General features: G+C 46.9%; 3 protein-coding genes across 3 annotated transcripts; 1 reads left to right on the top strand and 2 right to left on the bottom strand.

The window, feature by feature from the left end:
* Window positions 1-95: 95 nt before the first annotated feature.
* Window positions 96-6941, top strand: I203_107708 (uncharacterized protein; the record flags this gene model as incomplete). The annotated part of the gene is made up of 10 exons (XM_065518244.1): window positions 96-203; window positions 260-398; window positions 465-585; window positions 641-731; window positions 793-979; window positions 1034-5391; window positions 5446-5674; window positions 5728-5861; window positions 5933-6021; window positions 6104-6941. The coding sequence occupies 10 exons, from the start codon at window positions 96-98 to the stop codon at window positions 6939-6941; spliced, it is 6294 nt and encodes a 2097-aa protein (XP_065372974.1).
* A 349-nt stretch (window positions 6942-7290) lies between these two features.
* Window positions 7291-10771, bottom strand: I203_107707 (uncharacterized protein; the record flags this gene model as incomplete). The annotated part of the gene is made up of 15 exons (XM_065518243.1): window positions 7291-7319; window positions 7387-7461; window positions 7547-7789; window positions 7904-8307; window positions 8369-8481; window positions 8548-8651; window positions 8740-9070; window positions 9132-9257; window positions 9321-9575; window positions 9685-9794; window positions 9864-9930; window positions 9987-10170; window positions 10242-10261; window positions 10329-10372; window positions 10465-10771. 15 exons carry the CDS (start codon window positions 10769-10771, stop codon window positions 7291-7293), a joined length of 2412 nt encoding a protein of 803 aa, XP_065372973.1.
* Window positions 10772-11343: 572 nt separating this feature from the next.
* Window positions 11344-13383, bottom strand: I203_107706 (uncharacterized protein; the record flags this gene model as incomplete). Its single annotated transcript, XM_019145779.1, has 4 exons — window positions 11344-11475; window positions 11566-11942; window positions 12113-12330; window positions 12479-13383. The coding sequence occupies 4 exons, from the start codon at window positions 13381-13383 to the stop codon at window positions 11344-11346; spliced, it is 1632 nt and encodes a 543-aa protein (XP_019005598.1).
* Window positions 13384-13518: the final 135 nt, after the last annotated feature.

Genomic DNA, 13518 nt, shown 5'->3' with positions numbered 1-13518 from the left:
ACCGACTTCGTGCTCTCTACACTTCCATCTCATCAAATCACCAATACATCACAGTCTCTGTCACAGACCTAGATAGAGCTGCAGCCTATCTCAACATGTTCGGGAATGGTGGAAATTCCTTCGGTGCCTTGGCAATGGACGATGATCAGCCCTCAGCTGGGCCCAGCACTCAAGTTATAGAAGGAGAGGAGCTGGATGTAGATGTAGGTTATGACAGAGTCTTTGCCCGTAACATGCTTGCTAATGATGGGAGTCTCAGTGGATCCAACTAGTCAGGACAAATCACGATGTCGATGTGCGGGTGTCGGATAAAGTTGAATTAGAAGGACTACCGGCGGAGTGCAATCTGATGGTCGTTTCAAATCTTTGGGATCTACTGATTGCTGGAGGCAACAACGGTGAGTGTCATTTAGACAGAAGCTACATACTGGAGCGCTGAGATGTGATCATATTGGTCATTCTAGATATACGCATACATCGTTTATCCCACTTTCATAAGGTATTGGAAGGTGCAGCGAAGGATGCTTCTCCAACTTCAGATGCCATACAGACAATATCCCTTCCTGCCAGACCAGTCTGGATCAGGTAAGTCAGATTTTGGCCAATGAATTCATGGGTACAATAGCTGATCGCTTGATAGACTTGCGATGAACGAGGAACGTCTGGTGGTTGCTACAGCTGAGGGGAGTGGAGTACAAGTTTTTAAATTAAAGGAAGTTTTGAGCGGTAACGTGAGTATATTCTCCTTGAACAGCTGGACCAACCGTTCTCATCAATTTTCGATCTTTCCAGACTGCATCTTATCACTCATTCACCACTGATATACCCTCATCGCTACTTGAAGTCCTGCCCAATCCTGCTACTTCCTCGAGTGACCAACATTCACGTCTTGTGATATTGCTGGCGAGTGAAGGACTAGTCATAGCCGATATAGAAGATCGTAGACTGTCAGCTCCTCTCTCAGGACCCTTTACATGTGGTGAGTAATAGTGACAAAAGACATCTGAAGAAAGATGTACTGACGTTCACATAGCGAGCTGGTCGGCGAAGGGTAGACAGATAGCTGTCGGTACACCATCTGGCAAATTGGTTCAATACACGCCGGAAGGTACACCCAAAGCTGAAATACCATCCCCACCCGACCTCGAGTCGTACTATCCTGTCTTCGTTCAGTGGTTGGAGAACGATCTTTTCTTAGTCTCCTACGCTCAAACAGGCGCTCAACCTGACGATCAAGCGGAAACCTATATAATACATCGGAATAAATCTGAGTTCACATTCACCAAATTCTTCGATCCGTTGAATTCAATGGGTCTGGCGTCTAGAGCAAGTCTATATCGACATTTTTCTGGATTGAAGACATGGGGAGAGAAGACCAAACACCTTGCTCTAATCGTTTCGGGAGCCTCGTCGGAGATTGGTGTACTTCACGGGCACGCTGCTAGTGAGAAGGAACCCCCAAAATGGGAGGTTTTGCTTTTGGAAGAGACTGCTAGAGGTGTATTGCCTGCCGCCAAAGTGGGTGTTAGGGATGATGCGTCTGTCTTGGCTTTAGCATTAGATTTGACTTCAACGCAAGTGATACGGCGAGGGATCGTAGGAGGAATAGAATTGCCGGATTTACCGCCTCAACCTCGATTGCTCGCTTACACTCAAGAGGGCACGATCATCTCATTCGACGTTCGATATCCCGATGCTGGGCTATATCCTGGTATGATTTCTCCTTCAGACGTCACAACTTCTCTATCATCATCAAGTTCACCCTCAACTCAGCCTCCGCCATCTAATCAGGTACCAGCCGCTACTTCCGTCAGCTCACCAGCTCCTCTCCCGTCCACTGGCTCTGCCTTCGGTTCTACGGGGTTTGGTCAAACATCGAACAATTCTGCCAGTGCATTCGGTTCATCCGCCTTTGGTCAATCATCCATATCTGCTTTTGGCTCAGCCTCCAAACCAGCTGCTTTCGGTGCATCTGCATTCGGACAGGCATCAACCTCTTCACCATCTGGGACATCCGCATCTGGCAGTACTTTTGGAAGCTCGAGCAAGCCTGGTGCCTTCTCCGGATTTGGACAGGCCAGTACTCCATCTGGTTTCGGTCAGTCCGCTTTCGGTCAATCCTCTAAACCGGCTGCATTTGGTGCATCTACCAGTCCCACAGCTTTCGGAGCCAGCACCACACCAACGTCTACTCCTGCCAAACCAGCTGCATTTGGCTCCACATCGACACCTGTCCCTGCCTTCGGATCTTCATCGACACCTACATCCAAACCTTCAGCCTTCGGTTCATCTGCTTTCGGTTCTACCTCTACTCCTGGCTCAGCTTTTGGCCAATCTGCTTTCGGACAACCGTCGAAGCCTTCAGCAAGCAGTCCCAGTGCTTTTGGCTCTTCAGCTTTCGGCTCGACCACTACCTCCTCTAGCTCGAATGTAGGCTTTGGTGCGTTTGGATCGACAAGCAAGCCTTCTGGTACTTCTTTTGGCTTCGGAGGGTCAGCCTTCGGTCAAGCAGCGAAACTAGACGAAACGGAGGATAAAGCAGCATCACCTTTTGGGAGCGGAGGCTCTGCTTTTGGGTCGACGAGTGCATTCGGAACAGGAGGTAGCAGTGCGTTCGGTTCCTCGAGTGCTTTCGGTCAGAGTGCATTCGGTTCCAAACAGACGCCTTCGCCTTCGTCAGAAGCTCCCAAACCTGCTTTTGCTGGATTTGGCCCTCAGGCTTCTGCTCAAGACAAGCCTGCTTCCTCTACTTCTGCTACCAGTGAATTCGGTCCAAAGGCTGACGGGGCTAACAAGCCAAGATCTGCGTTTGGAGGCTTCGGACAGCAATCGACCTCCTCTCCTGCCACAGAGCCAACCAAATCAGCTTTCGCCGGCTTCGGATCCACAACTTCTCAGACCTCGGCTTTCGGTGGCTTCGGTCAGAAGAAAGCATCTTCGCCCGCTCCGGAAATTAGCAACAACCCAGAAACAGACGATCTTGGCTTAGACGGATTTGCTTCTGCTCTTGGCAAAAACACTGATCCTGCTGGAGTACCAGGACTAGCAGACTCCCCACCCGGGTCACCTGTCCTCGGAACCGACAAAAAGCCTGCCGGCTTGGACGACGAAACACCGCCTAATTCCCCTCCGCCCAAGATCGTGGCTCCAAAAGCCGCCGCAACAGCACCCTCATCATCTTCGGCTTTCATCAAACCTGCTACTGCATTTGGCGGAGCGCCTTCGGTCGGTTCTTTCGGTCAGATCTCAAAGTCATCCACCCCAGCTTTTGGCTCAGGGTCTACACCAGCAGCGTTTGCTACACTACCCTCTTCTTCTCCTTCAGCTTTCGGATCGTCGGCATTCGGAAAACCCTCTACTATCGGCTCTTCTGCATTTGGAAGCAGCGGCTTCGGTCAGTCTTCTGTTCCAGCTGGGTTTGGCCAATCTTCCGTGCCAGCTAGCACTAAGCCTATAGGTAATATAAGTGGTGGTTTTGGTGCTTTTGGGGCGAAGTCGGATGGTCAACCGAAATCAACCGGATTTGGAGGATTTGCCAGTAATGGTACCTCAGTCTTTGGTGGTGATGCGGATAAGGACAAGAAACCAAATGCTTTTGCTGGATTCGGCGGTTCCGGCGCGTCGATCTTCGGTAGCGCAACGGACAAGAAAGAAGACACTGCATCAACTGCCCCTGAAAAACCAGGAACTCCATCAGCGTTCTCTTTCGGTGCTAAGTCCACTAGCACCACGCCGCAAAAGGAGGCAACGACAGACCCGGCACCGCCCACACCTGAAGAACAGGTGGAAGTTCAAGGATATGACGTTCCCGTACCGTGTGAGGAATCTAAACCCTCGACACCTGCAGCAACTCCTGAGAAGAAACCCCCAGTCCACCAATCGACTACTCCCGACTCAACTTCCACCCAGCCAATAGACCCATTTGACGCGACCACACCTGTCGATGGACCTACTGAATCAACAGAACCTCCTGCCCCCGAAGAAGACGAAGAGCAAATATATCATGTCGAAGCTGGAGCAGCCTTCCTCGAAGAAGGTCATGGGACGGATGAGGAGTACGAGGATGAGTACGAAGGCGAAGATGACAACCAGGACTACGAGGAGTATGACGAAGAGGAGTATGATGAGGGAGAGGGAGAAGAAGAAGAAGAAGAAGAAGAAGAAGAGATACCTTTAGGTTCCGGCCGACGCAGATCATCGTCTATACCTCCTGACATGTCACCGATCAAAGAGGAAGTATCAGATGAACTTGCTTCTGAAGAAGATGAAGGCGAAGCAGAGGAGGAAGAATATGAAGAAGAAGCTAGCAAAGTTGAGTCGGAATTATCGACCACTCGATCACTTACAAAATCACCTCCAACATGGTTTGCCAAACCTTTCAAGAGTGGAAAATCTGAGACTATCGACAACGGACCTATCTCTCCTACTCCTGGTTCGGAAGGCGCCTCGTTATTCGCTAGACTCAGTCCCGCTCCTTCCACCTCGCCTAAAGAAGAGAAGAAAGAACCCGTTTTACCTTCGACTACTCCAGCACAACCCAAACTCCCATCTGCATTCTCTTTCAAACATGCTTCCAAGACTAGCTCCCCGTTGGCCGGTCCGCCTGAAAACGCAAGTACCACTCCGGAATCGTCACCTGCTAAGCCACCTGCTACCTCAGGCTTATTCGGCAGTAAGCCCATCGAACAGAGTAATAAACCGGAAGATAAACCTGCTACAAGTGCATTCGGTCTTTTCGGTACAAAGCCTGCTGGAGAGAACAACGATCTATCAGCTGCGCCTCCCGCTTTCAGTGGATTCGGTGCTTTCGGTAGCAAGCCTGCAGAAACTAAAACAGAAGCAGCAAAACCCGCTAGTAATGGTGGAATCAGCTTGTTCGGTGCTCAACCCAAGGACCAGAAGGAAGAACAAGCCAAGGCATCCTCATCGGCGCCAAACGGAACCTTCAACTTCTTTGGCCCCAAAGATGCTGAGGTACCGAAACCTGCTTCTCCTGCACCTGCTGCTGCTTCTGGTGGATTCAGCTTATTCGGGAATAAACCAGCAGACTCTGTCAAAGCGGAGACTCCTCCGTCAATTTTTGGCGCAGCCAAAACCATACCTGCAATACCTGCCGAAACCTCAAGGCCTGCCTTCGGCTTGGGTTTAGGTAAACCAGGAGCTCCTGCAACTCCGTCCGCTTCGCCTGGTGTGGCGATCCAGCCGTTGTTTGGCAAACCTGTTCCTGCAGCTTCACACACGCCTCCCGCTGTTCCAGGTGTACCGGCTAAGTTCATCTTGCCAACTCGAGAAACTGTCGCACCGCCCTCAACTAGACCAAATGACGGGTCAAAATCTATGGGCGCGATAGTGGAGAAGATCATTCTTGCTTTAGGAGATGACTTCGATAATGTAAGTTGACCAGTTTATGTTTGCTTTCTCAATGCTGATAAAACCTCTCAATAGCTCAAAGCCGTTCTCGATGCGAATGCCAAATATCACGAATCCTTCGACGCTACTGGACTTCCCCCCGTGACTGCAGACAACTTGTCATCACACGATATCATCGCTTTCTCATCGATATCCCAATTGACCAGCATCGTCGAAGACCTTCGGAAAGAGCTGGCTGATTTGAGGAATGAGGACAATGGTACCGAGCTGAAATTGGCAGAACTGCAATCTCGCATGCTGAAGAGTAAGTCCTTTTGAGCAATCCATCAGCGAGTGCTTATATGGGTGTACTCTTAGCGGACATGAAAACTGGCCAAGCGGATAAATTCTTGAAAGCTAGACAAGATCCATCCTTCGCTAAGGTTATGCAGATCAAGGACCTCAGTCCGGAACAAGCTGCTAGCCAAACGAGACTCCGTAAAGCCGTGCAGGTGAGTGATAATGTTTACTAGCTTGAGGAACATCAGTATCCATTCTGACACTGTCTTCTTGAATATTATAGGTCGCCGATACCAAGATCGAAGAATTGGAAGCGTCTATTGCTGGATTGAAGAGACGAGCTGAATTGCGAGAGCAGGGCAGGAGCAACACGTAAGTCAATTCGCAATTGCACAGACCCCATGAACAAGGAAAGCAATGCTCCACATCGACTGATTTGGTCTTTTGTTGTCAGCCAACAACCTGCTCTTGAGAGGGTACAGCGATCAGTCAGGAATATCGACGCGGCCATTCGAGATCGTCAGCAAACCATCGATGATCTAGCTAGAAGGATAGGCGGCGTTAAACTTTCCTCACCTGGTAGATCTGGTTCTCCAGCACCTTCGTCTCTTCGAAATACACCTAAAAAATCCACTATCGTCCATTCTTCAAACACGGCGAGATCAATATCCTTCGAACCTACCAAAGAGATATTGAAGGAAGTTGACAGCGCTTTGAATGGAGATAGGAATAGTAGACTATTGGGTAGATTGGAGAAGCTCAAATCTGCCAAATTGACCAAGCTGGAGAATCAAACCGATGATCATAAGAAGCCAATAATGATCGACGCTTTACCACTTCCTGGGCAATTACCACCATCTTTCTTGAATAGCATCAAATTACCTTCACAACCCACAACAACTAAAGTTGAGCCAGCCGCCACTCAGACTCCCGATTCAGCAATACCATCAACACCTTCAGCGCCTTTTACAATCCCAGGGAATACCTCCACACCTTCCCCATCCTCGTTATTTGGAGGTATAAAATTCAACCTTGATCCGGGGAACATATCCGATCTAGCCAAATCGACGGGAGGGACTTCCACTCATAGAGGAAGTGGGGGTGGATCGACTAGGTCACATACGAGTGCTGCAAAGTATGTACCTCATCAATCGCTTGGGACCGGCATTGGTGCTAGTCCCGTAGGTGGAAGTGGAATATTTGATTTTAAAGGAAAGGGAATGGATGGAGAAGAAAAAGATAAAGAGAAAGAGAAAGAGGGGAAAAGTAAACCTTCGGGATTCTTTAGGTGAGTGACAAGAGTTGCGGTTTATCGTCGATACCCTACGAGCCTTGATGCTGATCGATGTTTTTTAAATTCAGTTTTAGTGGATTCGGAGCGAAATGAAAGACCCATGGATCGGAGATGAAAGTGATCATATGAAATTTGAATGAACAATTACGGAAGAAATGCAGTCAAGCACTGAACAACCAGCTCAGGATCGATAAAAAACGCATTCATACAGTATTCCATCATGCATATATATATTATCCAAAGCAAGATCATTGTCGATTTCACTTTCAATTTCAAATTATACAACTGATTACAGATCAATACATCCAAACATCCGCACAGAAACGTGGACCGATTGTCTCCTGATTTTAGTACTCGGCGATGACGAGTTGTTTACCTGAATCCATCAAGCAATCAGTATAAGCTAATGTAAAACATATTTTGTGCGGGGATATCAGACTTACCAACAGTAGGTCTTCTCCTTCTTGCTTGAGGTAGAGCAGCTTGTACTCCGACATCGAAGAATCCGAATCCTCCCACTACATCCGACCGCAAAAGTAAGCATATATCACATTTAATCGGTTGATTTATGGTTGTTGTTTATTTGGGAGAAATAATACTCACGTAGTTCTTCATCTTCCCTATCTTCCTCACCATCCATTTCAACCTTCTTACCTGTTCTCGCATCTCTCATCACACCCGTATGATCGATGAACGCTTCAGGTCTCTCGTTGGCTTCTTTCCATAATGTGATCAACATTTTTTGTATTTCGATAAGATACGCTTGAAGAGTCTGAAGTAACCTTCGAGTTTGAAGATGTTTGGATGACATGCAGACTGAGATACCCTCGTCTTTGATGATGTATCCTATATACATATGTCAAACGTCATGTCAACATCAGTTCAACCCAAGCAACGATTATTGACCGATTATACAGCTCAACAGAGAGTGTTTAGCTTGGAAGATTGAGGATGACACACCTATTCCATATCCCTCTGGTGTGACAGGTCCAAATCCAAGCAACCTCAAAGCGGGATTCCCACAATTCGAAGTAGAAAGTACACTAGTTCCCAGGAGATTATATCCCGGATCTTTGAACAGAGCAGGAACACGAGGTTTTTGCCTTTCACCTTCCGGGGCAGTAGATCCAGGTACTTGGCCGTGAGTCGGTGCATCACCGTTGACGCTCCCTTCGCCACTCAAGGTGGATACTTGAGTTTGAGGTGAGAAGAGGATAGCTGATTGACTTGATGGTGATATAGGTCCATTGCCATTACCGTTGTATGAGCCGCTCACTCCGTTCGTAGCTGAGCTACCTCTTGCTCTTGATGCATGATAGGCTTGAATGTCCCGCTGGATTAACGAATACATCGCGTACAAATGTCTACAATCATGTAGAAAGCTTCGTCAATATCTTTCTTTCTATGGAAATTAAGGGCACTTACCGATCTTGACCTAGACCTTGACTACATTCTTTAGTCAACTGAGTGTGCTTTTTACAAGCTTTTCGTAATGATTCGACCTTTTCGTGGACCGATGCGTGATCTGAACAGAATGCCTATTACAAGCTGATCGTCAGCCACGTGTGCTCGACTGGATATACAGAGTGAGTAGACCAGCTGACCTTGACAAATGCCACTGATTCAGGTTGTACAGTACGTATAGCCTCGGTACGTCCATGCAAGAAAGCTTTCGTCATCGCAGGCTCGTACGTGCTTTCGACTCGACCTATATGTATCGGGGTATGGTATCAGCATTCTGTCAACCCTTAATAAAGAGCTTCTATCATCCCAGCTGTCCAGACCGATCGACTCACCGTACAGCCCATAATAAGCCGCCTGAAAAGCCATCTGCACGAACGCATCCGGACTGAATCCATGTCTCTTGATGAAGTTGCCCCCATAACCTTTAAATTCCAAAGCCTGACTATCATTCTGACATATCAAATCGCTTATCCTCGTCTCAGCATATCTTATACCAGCCAACAAGTCAGGTGTCAATTTCCATTCCAATTTTTTAGGTTGGATCTCGAATGAAGGGTCTTCTTCTCCATCCTCCAGGTCTTCAGGTTTAGGTGGTTGTTTCGATGATTTGGAGAATGGAGAAAGTTTCGATTTGAATAGTGATGGTGTAGATGGGTTGATCGTCTGTTTGGAAACATCAGATCTCAATCCGTGTGGCTTATCTCACGCAGTCTGGACGACTTACCTTGGCGAATAACAATACCAATTCTGTATATACATCCGCAGCATATCTCAATACCGTATGACCATCTACACCGGTATGTTCAAAGTTGATACCCGCCTCTCCATTTGAGCAAACGATGATTTGCAGCTATAATATTGGTAAGCCCCTATCAGAATGATCTGGCGTGCGTAAGGGGCTGTTCAATCTCACCTTATCGTACCATCGATTCGTACATGTACCAATCTGCACACCACCTTCCAACTTGTATCCACCGCATAAGAAGTTCCCACATAGTTCTGCAAGATCTTCTGGACCAGCATCATCAAGACAAACGATAAATAATGCAGATTCGACCACGGATAAACAAGAGGCGTTCAATTTGTTCGATTTGATCAAGTCCGCTCGAAGCGAAGACCATATTTTTCGAGATTCAGTGGTAAGTATTCCAACTGAATTCGATGCGACCTATAAGTGAGCACAACGAGGTCAGCTGTGGCCCCTTTATTCGCTATTCTGGTAATGAGTTGTATGATAGCCATGAGACAGATTGAGCTGAAGGTTGACAATCACTTACAGACTGCACCGGTGTCTTATCCGCATCCTTCACAATCGCTTCCAAATTGTTCAAAATCTCTCGATCAGTCAACAAAGGTCGATCTTTCGAATCGAGACAGTCAAACCAATCTGCGCAAAAGAGTCATATGAGCTGAAACGCTCCTACTCCTGGAGCACTCAAGATGTAGACTAGCTCACAGAATTGTCCTCGTCTGAGTACTACAATATGTTTACTCTGCTCGTGAACTTCCATCCTACATCCTCGCTATACCATCATGATCAGCTTCACTCCACACTGCTTTAGGTTATGGACTAGCTTACATCAGTGGGTACACGACATGTAGCGAACAATCTACCATATTGACTCATATCTAGGGGTGTGCCCCTGACCGTGTCCGCTTGGAGATACCCATTTCGAAGATCGTGGATGAATGACAGAGAGGAGAGGATCAGGGATGCTGCTCGGGATAATTGGGGGTCCGACGCACGGGGTGTAACGTCGGAACTATGTATTTACATAAATATACGATCAGCACAAATTTAGATGAGATTCGTAAGAGATTATCAAAAGCTTACGAGAGTACGAAGAAGGGGTTCTGTAATGCACCTCATCTCTCAGCTACGTTTAAAGATGGGTCTCTTATTTTCGTTTAGTTGACTCACCAAGCTTAATACGACTGAATCGGAGTGGGATAGATAACTTTCGTCTGTATATGTAACGCATCCTGTCAGCACTCTCTCTCGGTCCTTCGAGGTCCATATACATATCATATATGTCATTTCATGGACAAGGACTCACACCAAAACTCCTCTATATAACTTTCCTTCTCTTTCGCATACTCTTCCAATTTCCTCTGCCATTTCTCGCCTTCCCCACCTTCCGTCAGAAACTCTTCAACTACCTCTTTAGTCTTCTGATGCTCTTCTGGAGTCTGCAGCCCCTCGAGAGCTCTCAGATATCGCTTGAGAGTCTCTTTCAAAGGTGGGATAGGAAGTTTAGGTAAGTCCGGGGTAAGCAAGGCGGAAGATTTGGTTCGTTTTGCCTGAGGGTGGGGGATGGTCGGGGCGGTGGTCAATGATGTTTGAGATGGGAGTGATTCTGACATATTGGCGTTGGCGTGTTCCTCTTGAGCTATGGTCGATAGGATATAGACAGGTGATATTACTTTGAGATGGTTGGTGAGATGTTATACTCATATAGACCCCACTGAAAACAGACAGATGACATATCCTCAACTCCTACTCTACTCGTCACCATTCCTCCGGTTATTCGGTGTTGGCAACCAACCGGAGTCTGAATAACCGGGTTTCGATATATCGATTCAACATCCGATTAAAACCACCACACCGCTATATGGTAAAACACATCCATCTCTCAAACACTGTACATGTACTGAATGAACATAGCAATGGAATCGACATGGAATGGATTCAACGAGACTAATTTATAGGATACGATCTGATCAAAGAAAGAGGACATCTGTATTATGGATTGAATGATTGGCTACATATTTCACTTTTCATAACGGTAAGATGGAAAAAGTCATATTGACAAAAAAGAGTCAACTGAAGTACCATGAACAACACATCAGATCTATATCTATAATTCGCTACGATAACCAATACCCGACACACTTGCCAGACCAGAATGAGATGATGCAATGCTATCAATCAGGTCTCACTGGACTGACTGAGGTTGCGAGACCGACTCCGATTGAGATTGTGAGATCGCTTCTGATGGAGGTTGAGATGGGGCTTCGGTTGTTGGCATATCGGATAAAGTAGGTTTGAAGAACATTGTTGTGATGTACTAAACATGACCAATCCATCAGCGAGTATGTCCATCCCAATATATACTATTCTTCATATTCCTGTTGGAAAGAGACACTACACCACTCACCTTCTTCCTATACCTCGTAGTCGTACCAACACCCAACGTCCCATTCCTGATAGCGCTCGCCGTCAGATGATTCAATACCACATGGTTCGGCACGGCCAATATTGAATTATCATCCAGTGCAGCTGGTGCTCCCGAATATCCAGTCTGATTGGCCATGAGGGGATCATGTGAATCCCATAATCTCTTGGTATCATTGTTCACTATCACTTTATCTAATATCCTAGGTAAGGTCGGTGGAGCAGGTACGTTCGGTAGGTATGGTACTGATTTGAGGAATAGGGAGTATTCCTCAGGTGAGAAATGATTAGGTAGTTCCTCGATGTATTGGTATAGTGTTAATGCTGAAGGGATGCTGGTCGTCCATTGTGATTCGTCGTCTATGCACGGGGATAAGAAGTATAATTAGCATCTTGTGAAAAATCGCCATACGGTGATGAGTATTTCATCATCCAATAAATATCAGAACCTTCCCAGGTGAGATTACACTTCCACAGCCCTTCGCTCATTTATGGTATTGAAGAAGAAGAAAATGAGAGACATCACTCACCATTCTCCTCTTTCACGGCAGGTTTCGCATCCATAGCCCATTCCGCTCTCATCTCCTCTTCTGTCTTTGGCGTCTCAACTTCTATCCAATTCACCAACGTCCCATCATCGTCCGTCGCCGTCGATATCAACTTGCTGCACATCCACGAGTCATCCACGATGAATTTCAAGCGGTATTGACCTGGGGGTAAGCGGAGGATCGTGCTGAAATCGTGGGTACTGTATAATTTGAGTATAGCTCAATTAGCTTGAATTGTAACATTTTAATCAACAGTGAACAGAGAATAGAATAGAAGATTTCTAGCATAGCCCATGAGGGGTCAGATGAATGATAGAGAGAGAGAGAGAAATTCAATTTCTCACTCACCTTCTATGAAGCTTGATCCTGCCTTTCCAATTATCCGCAAAGTTCCCGGTAACATAAACATTCTTTCCACCTCCCGTCCAGTGAATCGGAACGTTCACCATCCCATCGTCAGTGGGCGCTAAGGCTTGTTGTTGTTCGGTAGTAGCGGGTAAAGGTGTAGGAGCCTTGGTAGGTGGAGGAGGGGACAATCCCGTTGGTCTACCCAGCGGTTGAGTCTGGGGAGTTTCTTTACCTGGTATAGGTATAGGTAGGGGTGTTTTCCTCACAGTTGCGGCATCCTGAGCAGCTGTCGTAGGGAAATAAGGATTATTTTCTTCCGTCGCAAGTCTAGATTGTACGTTCGTATTAGGCATTGCTATAGGTGCTGATCTAGGTGGATTATCAATTCTTGACATTGCGCCTAAAGCGTTGGCATTGGATAATGGACTGGCTGTCCTACCTCCTAGTACCTGTTGCCATTTCTTTTGATTTGTCGTTCCTCCCGTTGGTCCAGTAGGTGTAGTTGGACCGGGTCCAGGAGAAGGAGAAGTATTTTTAACGGCACTGGTTGACGGTGCGAGATGATGGGAAGTATGAGTATGTGTAGTGGGTACAGGTGCAGCTGGAGTGAGTGCCGAGGGAGTAAATGATAACTTGTTCAGATCGGGAAGTTCCAAAGATTTCCTTCGACGAGGTGATCCACTTCGATTGTGGGTACTTCCGCTAGGTGAAGTGGGATTAGATGAATTAGGTGATATGTGTGTTGGTCTAGCTGGCATAGGTAATCTCAAATTCGGATGATGTCTATGACTACCATGTCCATGATGAGTTGTAGTGGGTGTAGGAGAAGGTGATATTAGGTCATCGTATCCTATCTGAGGATGATCACCTCTGCCATGATGAGGTGAGGAAGGTGTATTACCCATCTTCGTTTGTTGTTGTTATGCTACAGGTTATGCAGTATTGTCATAAAACACCTTGAACCGCCCTTTGGCTTAGGTGTGGATAAGATTGTCTGGCTACGGATCGTCGATTGTCGCGTGCAAAAGAGGGTTCTCTAT

This window comes from Kwoniella mangroviensis, chromosome 2 (genome assembly GCF_000507465.2).
Source record: "Kwoniella mangroviensis CBS 8507 chromosome 2, whole genome shotgun sequence".
NCBI classification, from domain to species: Eukaryota; Fungi; Basidiomycota; class Tremellomycetes; order Tremellales; family Cryptococcaceae; genus Kwoniella; species Kwoniella mangrovensis.
Note: the sequence above shows the minus strand (reverse complement) of the source record. Positions and strands in the feature narration are given on the sequence as shown.